The sequence below is a fragment of the Camelus ferus genome, chromosome 3 (assembly GCF_009834535.1).
Source record: "Camelus ferus isolate YT-003-E chromosome 3, BCGSAC_Cfer_1.0, whole genome shotgun sequence".
Lineage (NCBI taxonomy): Eukaryota > Metazoa > Chordata > Mammalia > Artiodactyla > Camelidae > Camelus > Camelus ferus.
Genome location: NC_045698.1, coordinates 38,835,986 through 38,852,801, shown reverse-complemented (window position 1 = coordinate 38,852,801; position 16,816 = coordinate 38,835,986). Strand labels below are relative to the sequence as shown.

Genomic DNA, 16,816 nt, shown 5'->3' with positions numbered 1-16,816 from the left:
CTGTAACTTGATAAGTGCTGATAACGTTTGTATACACTTAAACAAAGCAACAGTTAAAAAGATGATTTAAAAGAAAACACACCAGACATTAGTCGAGGCAATGAAATTTTTGCTCTTGACCATGCCTATGTAATAGCAAGTGATGCTTTATAAACAGAGTCAGTAATGGGGAGAAGGTTGTAGCTCAGTGGTAGAGTGTGTGCTTAGCATGCATGAGGTCCTGGGTTCAATCCCTGGTACCCATTAAGATAAACAAGTAAAGAAATAAACCAATATTACTTCCCCTGAAAAACAAAAAACACAAGCAAAAATAAATTAATAAAATAAAATATAAGAAAAAAGTCAGCAATGAATAAAGCAAGTACATTGATTTCTCAAGGTGAGAATTGTTACTTAAACCTTTTATTTCCAATGCTTTGCTTTTCTCTTTAAGAACAAGACTGGATATCAGATTCTCAGTGTAACATTAACCTTTAGCCTTTTTGATTCCACTTATATCAGTATTTATATTCATGGAGACAGAAAGCAGAATGTGGTTGTCAGGGGCTGGGAGGAGTGGGGGGTGGGGGGCTATTGTTTAACCCATAGAGTGTTGCCATCTGGGAAGATGAAAAAGTCCTGGAGATGGATGGTGATGATGGCTGCCCAGTAGTGTGAAGGTACTTAATGCCAACGAAAAAAGGTTAAAATGGTAAATGTTATGTTATGTATATTTTACTACAATAAAATATTTAATCTTGACCTATCCTTATAGAAGGTCAAAATATATTTAGTCATTTGATAAAGAGAACTTTTAAATATTTGGGCTTAGATAGGCATAGCTAATTCCTTCATTTTAAAGTAAAATCTATAGATTGCTAGCTTTAAAATTGTGACTAAAAGACCTACCCCATTTTTCTCTAAAAACATCCCTCACATCAATGACATGAGGGAGCTCTGAATATAGGGATTGTACAAAGATGTGTATAATGTACACCCATCTACAAGTCCTCACTCCTTTTCAATAGTCAGTATACTCCACATCCCTCTCTGTGGAAGACAGAGATTCTGGAATAATAGGCAGAGAGAGAAGGAGGGATGGCTGTAAAACAGGAGAATGAAACAAACATCTGCACCTGAGCAGTAAGACCTCCACCTCTCTTCTGTGCACGCCAGAACACGAGCAGGCAGATTTACATCCATCCCTAGAAAAAGCAAACTTCCCCAGAGGAAAAAAATCTTACAGTGACATTTAGGGTGGCCAAATAAAATGCCTGCTGGGCACCTAAACACATTACAGTAAGTCTCCTGGAACGCAAGCCCCACCCATGCACCCAGAGTCTCCCATCCCCCTTCTGGGGTTCCACCTCATATACGAACTGGTGTCAAGGATCAACGCAGGAGTTTAATGATACTACTCTCACCCCGTTTGAGGAGCTATTTGCATGCATTTGTTTAATATCATTTGAATACTTAATTAAGAATGAGGTGAAATTTGCAAAGATGCACTTAAGTTGAGAATAAAGAACATAAAGAGTGAAAGATAGAGAAGAGGGGGTAGAATACAAAGGAAATACAATAGCACTTATGAAACTTTCAGTGAAATAATTTATTTGATCCATACAATGTGTTTTTAAAAAAAAAACAATATTTTGAATTAGTGCAGCATTCTGAAAGTCAATTATAAAGTGCATGTCTTCTCAACATTACTGATCCCATGCAGAAATGTTGATTCTAATTTTAAAAACTAGTTGTCTTCACCTTTTAATGGACAATGTAATTTGCTGACGAATGTTGAAATCTATACATTATCAGAAATCTCACATATTGTTCCCTTTTTAAATGATCATTTGCTAGCCAGTATTCCCAACAGGGCAATCAAAATGCCATCTGTTGTGTAAATAACAGCAAACCACCCTTATGCACTGTATGGCTAATGACCTTATCACACTTTACAGCTAACAGACTAGTGATATTGTCATATATACCCTCATCATACTGTTTATGAGCCTAAAAATTAGAAACAAGGACAGTGAACTCAGATTGTTTAATCCTGGAAATCTTGAAGATCTAGGATTTACTGGCTATTAAGTATGTCCATCGTTACACCTGTGACATGCACACGTACACTATTTACACTGGGTATGTATTCACTGCCACTGTTGAGCTAAGGAGGGTGGATGGCCTAAAAACAATTCCCAAAAACACAGTAGCAACTTTTAATCTTCCTCTCCTCCTTCCCCCACCCACTCCTCTCTCTCAGACACACGTGCCAGATACATCTGGATCTAGTTACTTTTTCTGCCGTCAGTGATGTGACTGAACAGATCACTAGCTTTCTTTATTCATAAAATTTTCACCCCTAACTTGCAGAGTAATTATGATGAGTAAATAAGACAGTATATATAATGTTCATAGTAGGTGATTAGTAAATAATAGTGATTATTATTTTTTATTTGTGAAAGCTTTATTGTTTTAAGCTTTGTTTTGTTTTCCATTTTAATGTTTGTTTATCTTACAACAGTAGAATAGTTTTCTTGATGACTGCAGACATATAAGGCTGATTGGTAGTATTCAGAAACATCACAGTAATAGTTTCCTGATTGGTAATGTAATTTTCAGTAATTATAAGGAGTTATTTGTATGTAACTGCTATCAGACCAGTAAGACTGCATTTATGCATCCATCATTTTCAGGATTGTTGGTAACCTGGGCATATTTTCCCCAAATGACCTTGCCTCCTTGTGTCACAAGGCCTAATTCGTCACATTCACCCCGATGACAGTTCCTTTGGTAATAACACCCAAAGTTGTATATTGTGAGGATACAGGATTGTTCTTTACACCAAGTATTGGCAGGCAAAAGGTAGCTTTCAGTTCAGGATGTGTTAGGTCAGCCTTCTTGAAACGTAAGCCCATTGGCCTAATGAATCTTTCATATTTAGGTGGTTTTCGAGTAAAGCCATCTCCAAGAAAGTTGACTTTAGTTACTCCTCTTAACAGGCTTTCTTCTTTCTCTTTCCTGTTCGAGTAACTGTTCATACTTCTGTTTCTCCCTGGGCACGAACTTTGGGCAGCGGGACTTCCCATTTCCCCGCTGTCTCTTTTCGTTGTTGTTGTCATGTTGGAAAGTACTTTAGCTCGGGACTGCCCCTCTCTGTCCATTAGATATGCGGGTACTGCTCCTTGCGGAGTCTTTTCGTCCTTCTGTTTGGTGTTTCTCTTTCTGCGCATCTTGATGGTCTTTTCCATTTGTATTTTCTCAGCGTGGCGCTGTTTATGGTAGAGCTTAGCTTTCAGACCAATCATCTTTTTTACCTTCTTTGAACGTCGAGCCTCTCGGCCTTCCTTTTTCCTCTTCTTCCCATGGTAATCCAAACGGTATCCATAGCGCTCACGGTGTAACACAGTACATTCGTTCTGCGGCCTGGTGGCAGCCGCGGAGCTGCCGGGCTCAGCCGCTGGGGCGCGAAGCAGCTCTCAGTTTTCGGGTCTCAGACCCACCAGCCGGCTCCACGCCACCAGCGATAGGGAAGGGACGCTTCCAGCACTGTTTTAAATTAATTTTTAAGTACAGACTCGCTCTCTAATCAATGTAGAATGATTTAGTTTTTCTATTTCCTTTGTCAATTTTATTAGTTGTGTATCAAGTATTTCCCCCATGTTGCTTAAATTTTCAAATGTATTGGTATAAAGTTGCCCGTAATATATTTTCATTAATTTTGTTTGTCTATAGGAACAGATTCTGGCAATCTGTGTTTTCTCAGATTAGTTCTTGATCAGTATTCCTAGGTGATTGCCAATGTATTATTCTTTATAAGGCACCAGCTTTTGGCTTTGATGATTTTCTTTTTTATATCTTTTTTTATGTCATTGTTTTGTACTCTCATCTTTATTTTTTTAGTTTATTCTACTGTTAAAGTATAATTAGCTATTATATTTCAAGCTTCTTGATATTATATTTTATAAAATATTGTCAATCTTTCTTCTTTTCTCCTCCCCCCAGCTTTACTGAGGTATAATTGAAAAATTACATTGGATATATTTAAAGTGTACAGTGTGATGATTTAATATTTGTGTACATTGTGAAGAGATTACCACAATTGGATTAATGAACACATCCATCACCTTACTTAGTTACCATTTTTGTGGTGAGAATGCTCTTTTAGGAAACTGCAAGTGTACAGTACAGTACTGACTAGTCACTATGCTGTATGTTGGACCCACCAGACTTGCTCTTCTTGTAGCTGAAGGCTTGTACACTTTGACCAGCCTCTCTCACTCTCCCCTCCCACCCATATTACCATTCTACGCTCTGTTTCTATCAGTTTGACTTTTTTTTCTTTTAGATTCCACATATAAATGAGATCATACAGTGTTTGTCGTTCTCTCTCTGGCTTATTTCACTTAGCATAATGCCCTCTAGGTTCATCTATGTTTCCACAAATGGCAGGGCTTTCTTCTTTCTCATGGATAAGTAATATTTATTTTATGTATCTATATAATATATGTCATATCATATCAATATATATACACACACACATATATATACATATCATCTTTATCTACTCATCCATTCGGGGACACTTAGGTTGTTTCCATATCTTGGCTGTTGTGAATAATGCTGCAGTGAATATGGGAGTGCAGATATATCTTTGAGATACTGATTTCTTTTCATTTGGATGAATGCCCAGAAGTGGAATTGCTAAATTAAATGGTAGTTCTATTTTTAATTTTTTGAGGAACTCCATTTTGTTTTCCATAATGGCTGCACCATTTTACATTTCTACCAGCAGTGCACAAGGGTACCATTTCTTCACATCTTTGCTAGCATTTGTTATCTCTTGTCTTTTTAGTTAAAAAAAAATCCTAGTAGGTATGAAGTACAATCTCATTGTGATTTTGATTTGCATTTCCCTGATGATTAATGATGTTCAGCATCTTTTTAATGTACCTGTTAGCCATTTGTTTGTCTTCTTTGGGAACATGTCTGCTCAAGTCCTTAACCCATTTTTTAATCGTATTACTTGGGTTCTTTTGCTATTAAATTGTATGAGTTTCATGTATATTTTAGATATTGATGCCTTAACAGATACATGGTTGGTAAATATCTTCTTGCTTTCCATGGTTGCGTTTTCGTTCATCAATATTATGATTTATAAAAAATATATATTTGGTCCTTCAGATGACTGAAATAAATTTCATATATATATATATAGTCTTTTTCCTCTGGTTTCTAGTTCACCCTGGAATTTTCTGTGATAAGAGCCATAAAGATGTCTTTTGCTGTGTTAATGGAATAACTTTTGGAAAGCCCCTAGGTAACTTAATGATGGGGACTGGTTGCTAGGGGAACCAACCAATTGTTTTGAGGGCTGGAACTTTCAGTCCCACATGGACCTGGGGGTGGGATGGGAAAGTGGGGCTCAATGTTGAATCAGTTCTCAAAGGCCAATGATTTAATTAACTGTGCTTATAATGAAGAAGCCTCCATAAAAACTGGAAAGGATAGGGTTCAAAGAGTTTCAGAGTTGGTGAATGTGGGGAGAGGTGGGCAGAGTGGTGAGCTAGGAGGGAGTGTGGAAACTTCGTGCCCCTTTCCCAGACCTTGCCATGTGCATCTTTTCCATCTGGCTGTTTCTGAGTTATATCCTTTTGTCATAGACTGGTAATCTAGTGAGTAAATGAGTTTCCTAAATTCTGTGAGCCACTCTAGCAAATTAATCAAATCCAAGGAGGGGGTCCTGGGAACCTCTTATTGATAGCCAATTTTTCAGAAGCACAACCAGGGCTTGCAGCTGACAACTGTAGGAAGGTCAGAAGGCAGTCTTGTGGGACTGAGCCCTTAACCTGTGGAATCTGATACTATCTTTAGGTAAATGGTATCAGTATTGAATTGAATTCTCAGACACCCTGGTGTCCAAGAATTGCTTGTTGATATGGGAAAGCCCTCCACACACATTGCAATTGCATGCAGAACCCAAAAGAATTTAGCTGAATGGCTTCCTTTGCTGTGCAGAAGCTTTTTGGCTTGATGTAAAGGTTCAGTGCAATACTGATCAATATTCCAATGACATTTTTCACAGAGATAAAAAAGACAATCCTAAAATTCGTATGGAACCACAAAAGACCATGAATAGCCAAAGCAAATCTGAGATAGAAGGACAAAGCTGAAGACATCACATTTCCTGCTTTCAAACTATATTGCAAAGCTATAGTAATCAAAATAGTATGATACTGACATAAAAACAGACCCATAAATCAATGGAACAGAATAGAGCCCATAAATAAACCCATACATATATGGTCAATTAATCAACAAAGGAGCCAAGAACATACATTGGGGAAAGGATAATCTCTTTAATAAATGGTGTTGGGAAAACTGGATAACCACATGCAAAAGAATGAAACTGGAACCCCTGTCTTAAACCATTCATTAAAATTTACTCAAAATGGATTAAAAACTTAAATATAAGACCTGAAACTGTAAACTTCCTAGAAGAAAATAAGGAAAAAATGACATTGGTCTTGGCAATAGTTTTTTAGATATGACACCAAAAGCACAGGCAACAAAAGCAAAATTAAACAACTGGGTTTATATCAAAATTATGATCTTTATTGTTCTAACCTGACATTTTATAAAAGGCAGGAAACCTGAAGGTCAGAAGCCTTCAAAATATAGTAATATTTAGCTCAGAAGTTAAGGAATTTAGCTCCAAGGAGGTTTATGCTTATAGAAAAATCCTTGAATCCAGTTGTATACTTAATGAGTGTATTGAGGTAAGAGAAACAGCTCAAAATCTGCTCTAAATTCCCCTCCAGATAAGGGAAATACCACATTATTCCTCAGTAACATGGAAATGCTATGAGAGTTCAAAGTGTCTTGCTCTTATTAATAATATTAGAGTACAATGTAGAATGCCAGGAAACTGTAAAAAAAAAAAAAAAAAAGAAAAAGAAAAAAAACAAACCCTGCAGCTCCATGGTCATTTTTTCCTAAAAAGTTATTTGACATTTATGCAGTCCTGAATTTAAGCACATTTGACAGGCCTGCATATTTTGTTAGATCAGAGCGTGGCTTTCAAAAATCTGCCCATGACAGATCAGGAAGTGTAGAGTATCTACTGTAATCTGAAAATAAGAGTTTATTCAGAGGACAGGAGATTTGAAAGTATTTCAAAGTGATAATATCGGATAGAACTTGAATTCCATAGTAAAAGCATTCCTTAATATTTCATTCAGTTGGTTCCTGTTACTGGTTTATGTTTAATTCTTGGTTTTTGATAAGTATCACTAGTCCCACAAGTCGTGCTCACCACTGAATGATAAGAGGGGGGGTGTTATGTTTTAGGATGCCCCCAGTCTACTTGCATGCAATTGATGCTTTCCATATGAGTGTTGCCTGTGTTGCTTCGTGGCCACCATTAGTATGGGAGAGATTTTAGGTGATATTTGGACCCCTTTTTTTTCTATTAATACTTGTATGTTGGGGGAAAGTGTAACCAGCATATCAAACCCATTTATCAAATAAATATAAGGTGTCTTTTAAATTTATGTCATTTAAGTTAAAGAAAAAAGTGAGTCAATGAAGAAAAATATCAAGTAAGTAATGGTACAGATTGGATGCCAATATGGCAAAACTAGTGGAGTTGTGTCCCAAAAGACTGAAGTTTAGGAAACATCATACTATACAGTGGTTTGATTTAACCCAGTTGATACAGTTGGATGGACCAATGAACTTACATATGTGTTACAGTCCTTTGAAGTGTTGTGGTGACAGCAGTCCAACAGATGTCTGTACAACACTGTGTAATTCAATACATCAGGGAAATGCTAGAAATCATAGCAACTTCTAGATCAAATGCAGTTTCTCTAAAGCCCTGCAGATAAGGGCCAGGTGATTCCTAAAGTCCAGTTTCTCCAGATTTAGGCATCCTCATTAGCGATCATGGACACCATCATATATTTGTATGATAACAGCAGGGGGTGGGAGGGTAGTGTCATACCTCTCCATTCTGAGAAGCTTTTCAGAGGAAAAAATATGCAACACTCAGCTTATAAAGCATTACTGCAGAAATTTTCCTGTGAACATTACCTTAGAATGAAGAAAACACTGTAATATTGAACAAGTACTAATAGGGTTTTTAAAAACTATTATCATTTTGTCATCTTACATGTTAGGGGTAGAAGCAGAAATACGAATGTAAATCTCAGTGGCCTGGTAGTGCTGTTCATCTCTCTTCTTCTGTGATGGCAGCCTCAGGGTACCAGTCCAGGAGCTTTGAGTATTCTGGTGAGTTGTGTATGTTGTCAGATTCCCCACTTCAACTTGTTTTCTTTGGGGACAAAAATGATATATTAGTCACTATGGGACTGTTGTATAGTGTTTAGGAGATACCCAACACATGGGCTAGGATTTTCAGAGACAGATTCTTGGAATATGTGTAACATGAGCAGCACACAGGGCAGTGCTAATCTAGAGGTTAAAGACGTGTTTGTGATGGGAAGGGCATGGCAGTGAGCGACATAATCTCACTGGGACAGATTTGCCTTCTGGGGGATGGTAGAACACAGGACCAATTCTTTCAGGAGAATTTAACACACAACATTCCAACATTACAGTTTGCAATCACGATCATTTTCTTTCTAAAATGGCAACCAGAAGATATTTGCTAGACTTTACATGGAAGAGGACAGAGCTTCAAATAAACAATAGCAGTTGGTTACTTTACTCAATTTGAGTATTTTTTTGTCCCGCATTAAAATTCCAAGAAAAAAGATAAAGCTCTTGTTGTAAGCCCCCTCCCTCCAAAACATGAGTAGTGGTCTCTCCAACTTTCGATTTTCTAAAAACATGTGTTTGGTTAACCTGCTTTTAAGTGGCAGGAATATATTTAACATGGGACAGAGCCAAGAATATGTGAATGTCCATGAACAGTCATCAGAAAACCGAACTGCTTAAGCAGATAAGTATATGGCAAACAATTTATTGGCATTTACCTTGAGAGGCCTGTGGGTCACTAAGAGGAGACTAAATCATAAATGCACCTTGAAGTGTGACCAGGGGAGGAGCTGAAGTGTTTGTTGTAATAAGCAGCCGGAGCTCTGGCGAGATGCCTTACTACATTAATTTTCCAAGTCCTTTGGGTGGGTCACAATTGCACTTTAACATCCTGCCTGCAAATGCTAAATAAATACCACTTTCACGTCAGACTAGAGAGCCAACGTACTCACTAATGTCATTTAAGGAATCAGAATGCTGAAATTATTTTCATTTGATAATTTACGTGTGAAATAACTGAAGTTGACACTCCCAGACGAGAAAGTCTAGCCTTGGTGCAAATGTTCAGAAGGATAGGCAAAGGAGGTCATTCTCTTAGAAGCAATTCGGATCAGTTTAGACTATGCCTACTATAAGAGAACAGTTTTTATTTCAGATGTAGGAAGTGAGGCAGGGATTGGTCTTCACAATAAGGAGAGATGTTGAGGTGGTTTGATACAAGCTTCATTCCTTACTGAAGAGCTGTTAGGAGTTTGCAAACCCAGAGTCTTCATGTATAGAAATTAGTGAAATTTGCATATGATTTTCAAAAAAAAAAATAAGGTTTAGAAAATGTTGTGCAAGGGAACAGCCTCAGTTCGTGTAGCCACTTGTCCAGCAACAATACATTAGATTTTTCAGTTAAACATTGAAGCAGGACCTGATGTAATTATGCCTGCTACATTCTGTTGAATTTTTAAGAGGCAGTTTGCGTCTCTACAAACATCCCCAAAGCGTAACATTTCATTAAATATGCTCAAAATGAACTGCTGCTAAGTCCCCAAGTCCTCTCAACTTTGCTTTGGACTAGAAATTTTAGTTCTCAGTGTAGTACTTGGAGAAAATGATTCTTTCTTTCTTTTCTTTCTTTTTTTTTTTTTTTTTTGAGGGAAGATAAACAAGTCTATGGCAAAGGGGTGTGTTCCTTATAAAGGTGCCCAGGGAAACTTACCCTGAATAACATAGACACCTCATTTCCCACAGGAGGAAATGGTTTTGTAAGTTTCGAGATGTCTTCTGTCTGCTTGGCTGGTTTACACTCCTGGTCTCTGGCTGGAGTCAGCTCCTAAGCTTTGTAAGTTTCAGCAATTGACTAGATCGGCTGGGTGCCTGTTTTTTTTGTTTTTTTTTTTTTACTCTCTCACTTCCCTGCTATGTTTTGAACTGCCTTCCTACGGACGGACGTCATACAGCCCTTGAGGAATACTTTCTGCCTGGTGAGATTGAATGATAGTTCTCATTCACAAAGGCTTGGAGTCAGATTCTAAGCAGGGGACACAACAGAAATTACATTCACAGGTATAGCAGTGGGCCCAACCCAAGTGTGGAGAGCTTTGTTCCTTCCCTGACTTCTTGGCTCCCGGAGAAGAGTGTTTTCCTGTGGTCGCCCTGAAATGGAACTTCCCTGACAGCTCTCCGGTGTTACAGCACCTCGCGGTCTTTTTCCGTTTCCTTTCTGTCTACCTGAGCACTTTTAGAGTGTCAGAACCCTTTAAGCCTGTTACTATGGAATTGCAGAAAAGATGAGATCAAGTAGCTCTTTCACTGTGTTGGTTGCCCTTGTGACCAGTGAAGAATAGATTCAAAATCCAGTTCCTCCCTTGGCAATGCAAAACAGAAAACAAACTGTCACTTCCGAACTGCCTAATGCTGGAGTAAATTCAGTATGAAAGAGGAAAACGTTCCTGTGTCTTAGAAGTTTCCCTCTGTGCTGGACTGCGGACAGGAGTTGGACTCTGGGAAATTTGGATTTCTTCAAGCAAGCCTCCCTTGGAAATGGAATATATTTCAAGCCATCTTTGTAGAAACACAGCTGAAATGTATTAATCAAAATACTAGAAGATTTTTTTTTCTTTTTCTTTTTTTCCCCCCAAAATGAGCATTATTATGAAGCCAAGATCCCGGTCTACAAGTTCCCTGAGGACTTCAGAGGGAGTGTGGTAACGTGCTTTTCTCTCTTGCTTCTCCCTTTCTTTCCTTTTAAGATTGACGTAATACTGGAGTATTTAGTAATTGCTGACGAGGTTCAAGTGTTAGGTGTGATGTTTGGGCTTTGTGAAAAAGATCACAGTGTTAATGACACTTTTATTCTCTATTTTGTGCCTGATTTTGTCTCCTCTAAAAACAGGGGTGCTCTCACTTTTTTTTTTAACTCCATGTGGACTATGGCGATTCATCTGGTGACAATTTTTAGAAGAGGAAACTTGCAAATATGTTGGGAGTTTAGAAAATGAAAACTTACCATTTTTCACTGTCTAATTTGGTTGCTTGTTTTCTTATCTTTCTTTCCTGGTGCAAGCAGACTGGTAGTTGGCAGTCTTTGTCGTGGTCTTTAGAAGTAGTACCTTGGCTTTTAGCACAGATGTGTCAGAGAAATTGATAATGTTGTAGATATTAATCATACGAACCAGCTTGAATTTAACTATATGGCTAAATGTGTATCAGGTCGCTTATCATCCAAGAATCTCCTGTGCTTTATTTTGTTACTGTAATGTCCCCTGATAATTACATTTTTTGGTAATTTTACTATTTTCATCCTAATGAAAAGTATGTTAATTTCAATATATTCTAATATTTAATTCTACCATTTCTTCAGTATTGTTTGATATGCTCATAGGCATATGGTCCCTAAGGAATATTTTCTCAATAAAGTAACTTTTGTGTCTAAAATAGTTATTTACAAAATATTCTTTGGCTGTTTCAGAAGTTAACTTTATTTTATCTTAGTGATTGTAAATAACTAAGCTCACCTCTTTGGAGTGGAAACAATCCTTTTTCAGACAGGAGAAATAAAAGCAATGATTGAAGGTAGCTGTAGGGGATAAGATGGAAGCAGGCAGGCAAAATATATTGTGTATAATAATCTAAGCAGGCAAACACACAGATAAATACTCACGTTATTTGCATAAGGAATTCAGCCCACATTTAGTGGTGGGGCTATCATTTGCTGTTATTATACTAGTGTTTTATAGGAGACTAGAATTGTCCCTTCAGTGGTATTTCTGTGAGTTTTCATAAAGTATAGATCCACCTCTCATCTCTTACATCAGTTGTGATTTTTTGTGATAAAAGAATACATGCAATAAATTCTTCCTTGAGTTTATTTAAAGAAAAGATTGCATCTCCAAATAAATTTTGAGGCTATTTTATGCCAAATAATAAATACTGGGAAATAGGTAGAATCCTTTTATTAATTACCATAGCTAGTATAAATCTTTAATGTAAATGGGTAGTCAGAATTTATAAAATGAGAGAATTTTATTTACTTGTGATTTCTATCCTGCCTACGTGGAAAAGGCTCTTATACTTAAGTAAATAATATTTAACGAGCATACTTCCCTTTTTGCCTAAAATTCTGCAGGACTTATTTCCAAAGTCAGGGTTCAATCAGCAACAATTAGTTCATTTCTGGAGAATAGTAACATTGACATCCTTTACTCCTCTGAGATTGTTATAGTCTATTTTTATCCACAACTATTCTATTATTCTTAATTATAGAAGGTATTTTCATAAATAAATAGGGCCACAATTCAAAATATATTTTTAGTGTTGATTTATGATTGTGTATATTGTTCCACTTGATTTTAACTATTTTGCATAGTGTTTGGGTCAGAATGGTGTTTATATAAGAGATAAATGTCTCCACGCTAATGATTCCTAACAGCACACTACAGAAACCTTCCCAGTTATTAATCTTACATCTGACTTATTAATAATACAACTATTTGGGTGCATCACTGCTGCCTTTAAATCATTTGACCTAAGGTTGTAATTGCTGTAATTACAGTTTAACAGTTTTCTTATCCCGTTTATCGTTCAAATGCTATACATACATTTATTTATTTATATCTATATATAGTAGAATCTATATAGATTACAGATAAGGTATATAGAGGAAATATACCTGTGTATCTGTATACATATAGATGCACACACATATATATGTTCACTTGGTTACCAAAAAAAGCAGCCCTTTCTCTCCCTGTACATCTACACGTACATGCCCCAGAGAGTTCTGTGGGACAGTGTCCTCTCACCAGCTTTTCTGTTCTAACTTCCCCACCCCAACCCTGATTCCTTTTCAAAAGCGAAAACCTACTTCATCCTCTTAACAGCTGACTTCCACTTGAGAGACCAAATAAATATTCCTTTTTCAGATGATTTTATTTCATTCTGCACTTGAGAATACTTTGTTTTTGGAGAACCATCTTTTGCCTTTACCATCTTAATTCTGCTTATGTAAATCTATTTTCTGTTCCATTGGCCCATTTTCTCTAAAAAACTCTCTATTTTCCCCTTGGATGCCTCCAAACTAAATGCTACCTTTGCAAGTTTGCTAACTACCTTCTGCAAGAATCCAATGCTTCAAATTACTTTTCCCTGTTTCTCTCCAGCCAGTACTGTAAAAAACAGTTCACATTAACTTATAGTTTACAGCCCTGATTAAATCCCTATGAGATAGTCCCATTTTAAAAAGGAATTTCATGGCATATTCCTAATGAATGATATTATATACCTTTCCTCTTAATTCATCTCCTTAAAAAACAAGTTTTATTTATAGTTAAAATAATATGAATTTCAAAAAAATTAAATAAAAATAATCTTGAAATTAATGTTTCCTTGTAATATAGGTGTCACAAATTTAAAATATTATATAATAAGTATAAATACTAGGTTACTTTTATCTATTCAGCAGATATTTACTGAGTAACTACTATGTGCCAGGTTCTAGCAGAATGTGACTATGCTATTCATCCTTTAGCATTCTTTTAAAAATCTGCATGAAATTGATATATGTGTTTTCTTATGTTACAAAGATAATAAAATTAGCAAATTCATTGACTGGGGAATCCTGTGCCTTTCTATTTCAGTCATTTCAGTAAAGAAACTCTACCTTTAAATTCTAAATGAGAAAACAATGAGGCACTTACATTAACATAAATATTTTAATTTTACATGTCTTAAATTTAGATTTACTCAGTAATTATATATTATAATAAAATTATAATCCTATAGCATTTTACCATTTACAAACATATCCCAGTGGTACGTCTCATTAATCTAACCAAGATTTCTGTAATTCAGTTTAAGTAAAAAATAATTAGCCTTCTAAACGTAAATATAAAGAGAACTGTGGTCAATAAAACTGGACTTTGTTCTTTTCTACTGCCAGACATTCATTATTTGACATATACTTGTGATATTTAAGATTGTTCACTATGTAATCCGGGGGGAAAAGGAGATGCTACTGTTTAAAATATGACTGTGGGTTTTTTCTAACGGAAATTTTGAAGCAGATTATTAAATACGTAAAAATTGTACTTAGGCTTATAGACATAGGAAAGAAGTCTGGAGGGCCCTGTCCCAAGCCTTTGGTAGTGGTTACCTTTTAGGGTAAAAATGGCAGGAATAGCGGTAGAGAGATTTTCTCTCTTCTTGTCACTGTACTATATCATATGAACTTTTTCATCGAGCAAATATTATACATGAAATTTTAAATGTTTAAAAAATATAATTACAATTTGCCTTAGCAAGCTTATCTTTATATGTGTAGATACCTGTTTACCTGGTAAACAGAAATTTGCTCAGTGTCCAAAATATGGCCAATAGCATTTCAATACTGAACAGGTACGATTTTCTGAATAACGTTGCTTCTCAGATCAATAAATGATTTCTTTTTTCCATTAACTCTCTCCTCCTAAGGTTATAAAAGTTCAGGCTGGCTGAGAATTCTTGTTTTGGCCTCATGATCATAGTAAAAATATTTGAGCAGACTACTAGTTTTATAATGAAATATAAAACAATATGTAACAACAGTCATATTTTGGAGGAAAAATTGCTTATAACCCCCACTAATCCCATCCTCAGCTATTCTCATTTTTTTACCTAACATGTCTTAAATGGCCCTCAGTACTAGTTCTGTGCTCTGCAGCTTCATTTACATGTCAGCATTTCTCTACTTTTCCAGTAATAATACTTGTGGCTTTCATTCTATTGAGTATCTTTTACGAATGAGAACTCTGTGGAGAATTTTACATACAGTATCTTGTTTAGTTCTTATGACAACAATGAAGGGAAGGAGTTGTTCACAGGTTACAGAAGAGGCAGTGAACCTAAGAGATGAAGTAACTTGAACAAAGCCCTTTGGCCGCCTGGGGAGGGCCAGGATCTGAACCCACATCGGTCTACTCCAAGGACAGTACTCTCCTTACTTCCGCGTATTGCTTCCCTCTCCTATCTACATAATTGTCATATCTAATGACTGTGAAATTGCCTATCTTGTGGATATATCTAAAGGCACTAAAACATTTGGTTAGAGATTGGGCGATTCCAGAAATAAATTGGAAGTTGTCTTTTTAGAGGTATGGTAGCCTATGAAGTTTAAGGCTGATGTTGGGTGTTGAAGAGTGACTGTTTGACTTTTGTAATTGTAAACTCTGGGCCAGTATATTCTATGCTGGTAGCAAATAAGTTCATCTCTTCTCTATTATCGAGAAATACAGAGCAAAATTCAGTGCTTCCCACTTCTGAATAGATTTTCTTTCCAATTATGTTGGACAGTTTTACTTTGTTCTCTATAAGCTCTGTAAGGCTTAAGGAAAGAAACAGGTACTATATCTCAGACTTTGTACAAAGTTTCATACTGTTTTAAGTAAACTTTGAAAAAGGTACAAAATCTTCCTTCCTGTATCTTTTATCTTACCAGCTTTTGTAAATGGAAAAACAAATGGAATTTGCATACTTCCTGCTTGTTCTGTGTACACTGTAACTTGGCTTAGGGAAGTGACTGTTTTCAGGATTAGTTTAGAGTTTTAAACATGCAGTTGACATTTTTGATCCTATTACCTACCTTTGTTTCATATCTGTTATAGGTCTGTTCATATAGACCTAAACAGCTCTTAAGAGAAGACATTTAAATACCTTGAATATTATTTAAAACATGAATAATGTTTTAATGCCAGGGAAACAAAGAGTGGATCACAGATAGATTTACTCTTTAAAGTCATAAATTATGAAATTCTCTGAAAAAGTCATTTGTCCATCCTACTTCTCTCTTGCTTTGTGTCCCTGGAGAAGCCACCTAGTCCCTCTCTAACCAGGTTTATTCATCTGTAAAGTAAAGGGGATGAGTTAGGTCAGTGAACTTCAAACATGTATTTTCAATGAACACTTTTTACAAATGCTATGCTAATATACATAAGGGAGTGTATTGTATGTATGTTTGGTATATAAAGATAAATTTATAAAAAGATACATATGTATGGTATATATGAGTAAAAATACATAAACATACATAGAACAGTAAAAGAGCCACTGAGTTAGCATCTTTACCCTCTCCCCCACCGCAACCCAATCCCCATCCTTGCAACGCCTCTAAGGAGCTCTAGGTTCCAAGGACTACTGTTTGAAAGCCACTTAGCTAATAGACCACTATGATCCTTTATAGGTCTACTTTCTATAGGGCTGCCCTACCACTAGAGTCATGTGTATTTTCTCTACCCCTACGTGGTCTGGAATAAATTTGGTGGTAATTAAACTTCCTGGGAAGTTCAAATAACAACAGTTCAAAGACTTGAAAGACTTCAGCATTATGGGACAATTCTCACTTCCGGGAAATCACAGGAGAGTTATAATAGTCAAGATCCTTTCGTTTTCTTTAGCATATTCTTATTTTTTACAAATTTATTCTAAACTTATTTTGGCTGGGAAAATCATCGCTTATTAAATATACAGATAGCTGACCAGTCAGGAATTCAATATGGCAGTTGGTAAAGAAATGCTGAATTAGTATTGAATT

At 36.3% G+C, this 16,816-nt stretch overlaps 1 protein-coding gene and 1 pseudogene across 5 annotated transcripts in view; one reads left to right on the top strand and one right to left on the bottom strand.

Annotated features, from left to right (window-relative positions):
• PDE4D (phosphodiesterase 4D) overlaps nt 1–16,816 on the top strand; it is a 1,019,286-nt gene that overhangs the window by 755,152 nt on the left and 247,318 nt on the right. The window contains exon 1 of one of the 5 annotated variants that reach the window (XM_006180363.3): nt 9,946–10,958. The exons of the other annotated variants lie outside the window; for them this stretch is intronic. Within the exon in view, the coding sequence (XP_006180425.1) occupies nt 10,894–10,958 (65 nt within the window). The 5' untranslated portion in view covers nt 9,946–10,893. Of the gene's footprint in view, nt 1–9,945; nt 10,959–16,816 lie in introns of those variants that run through there. 5 annotated transcript variants of the gene reach the window in all.
• On the bottom strand, nt 2,501–6,962 carry LOC116662829 (annotated as a pseudogene).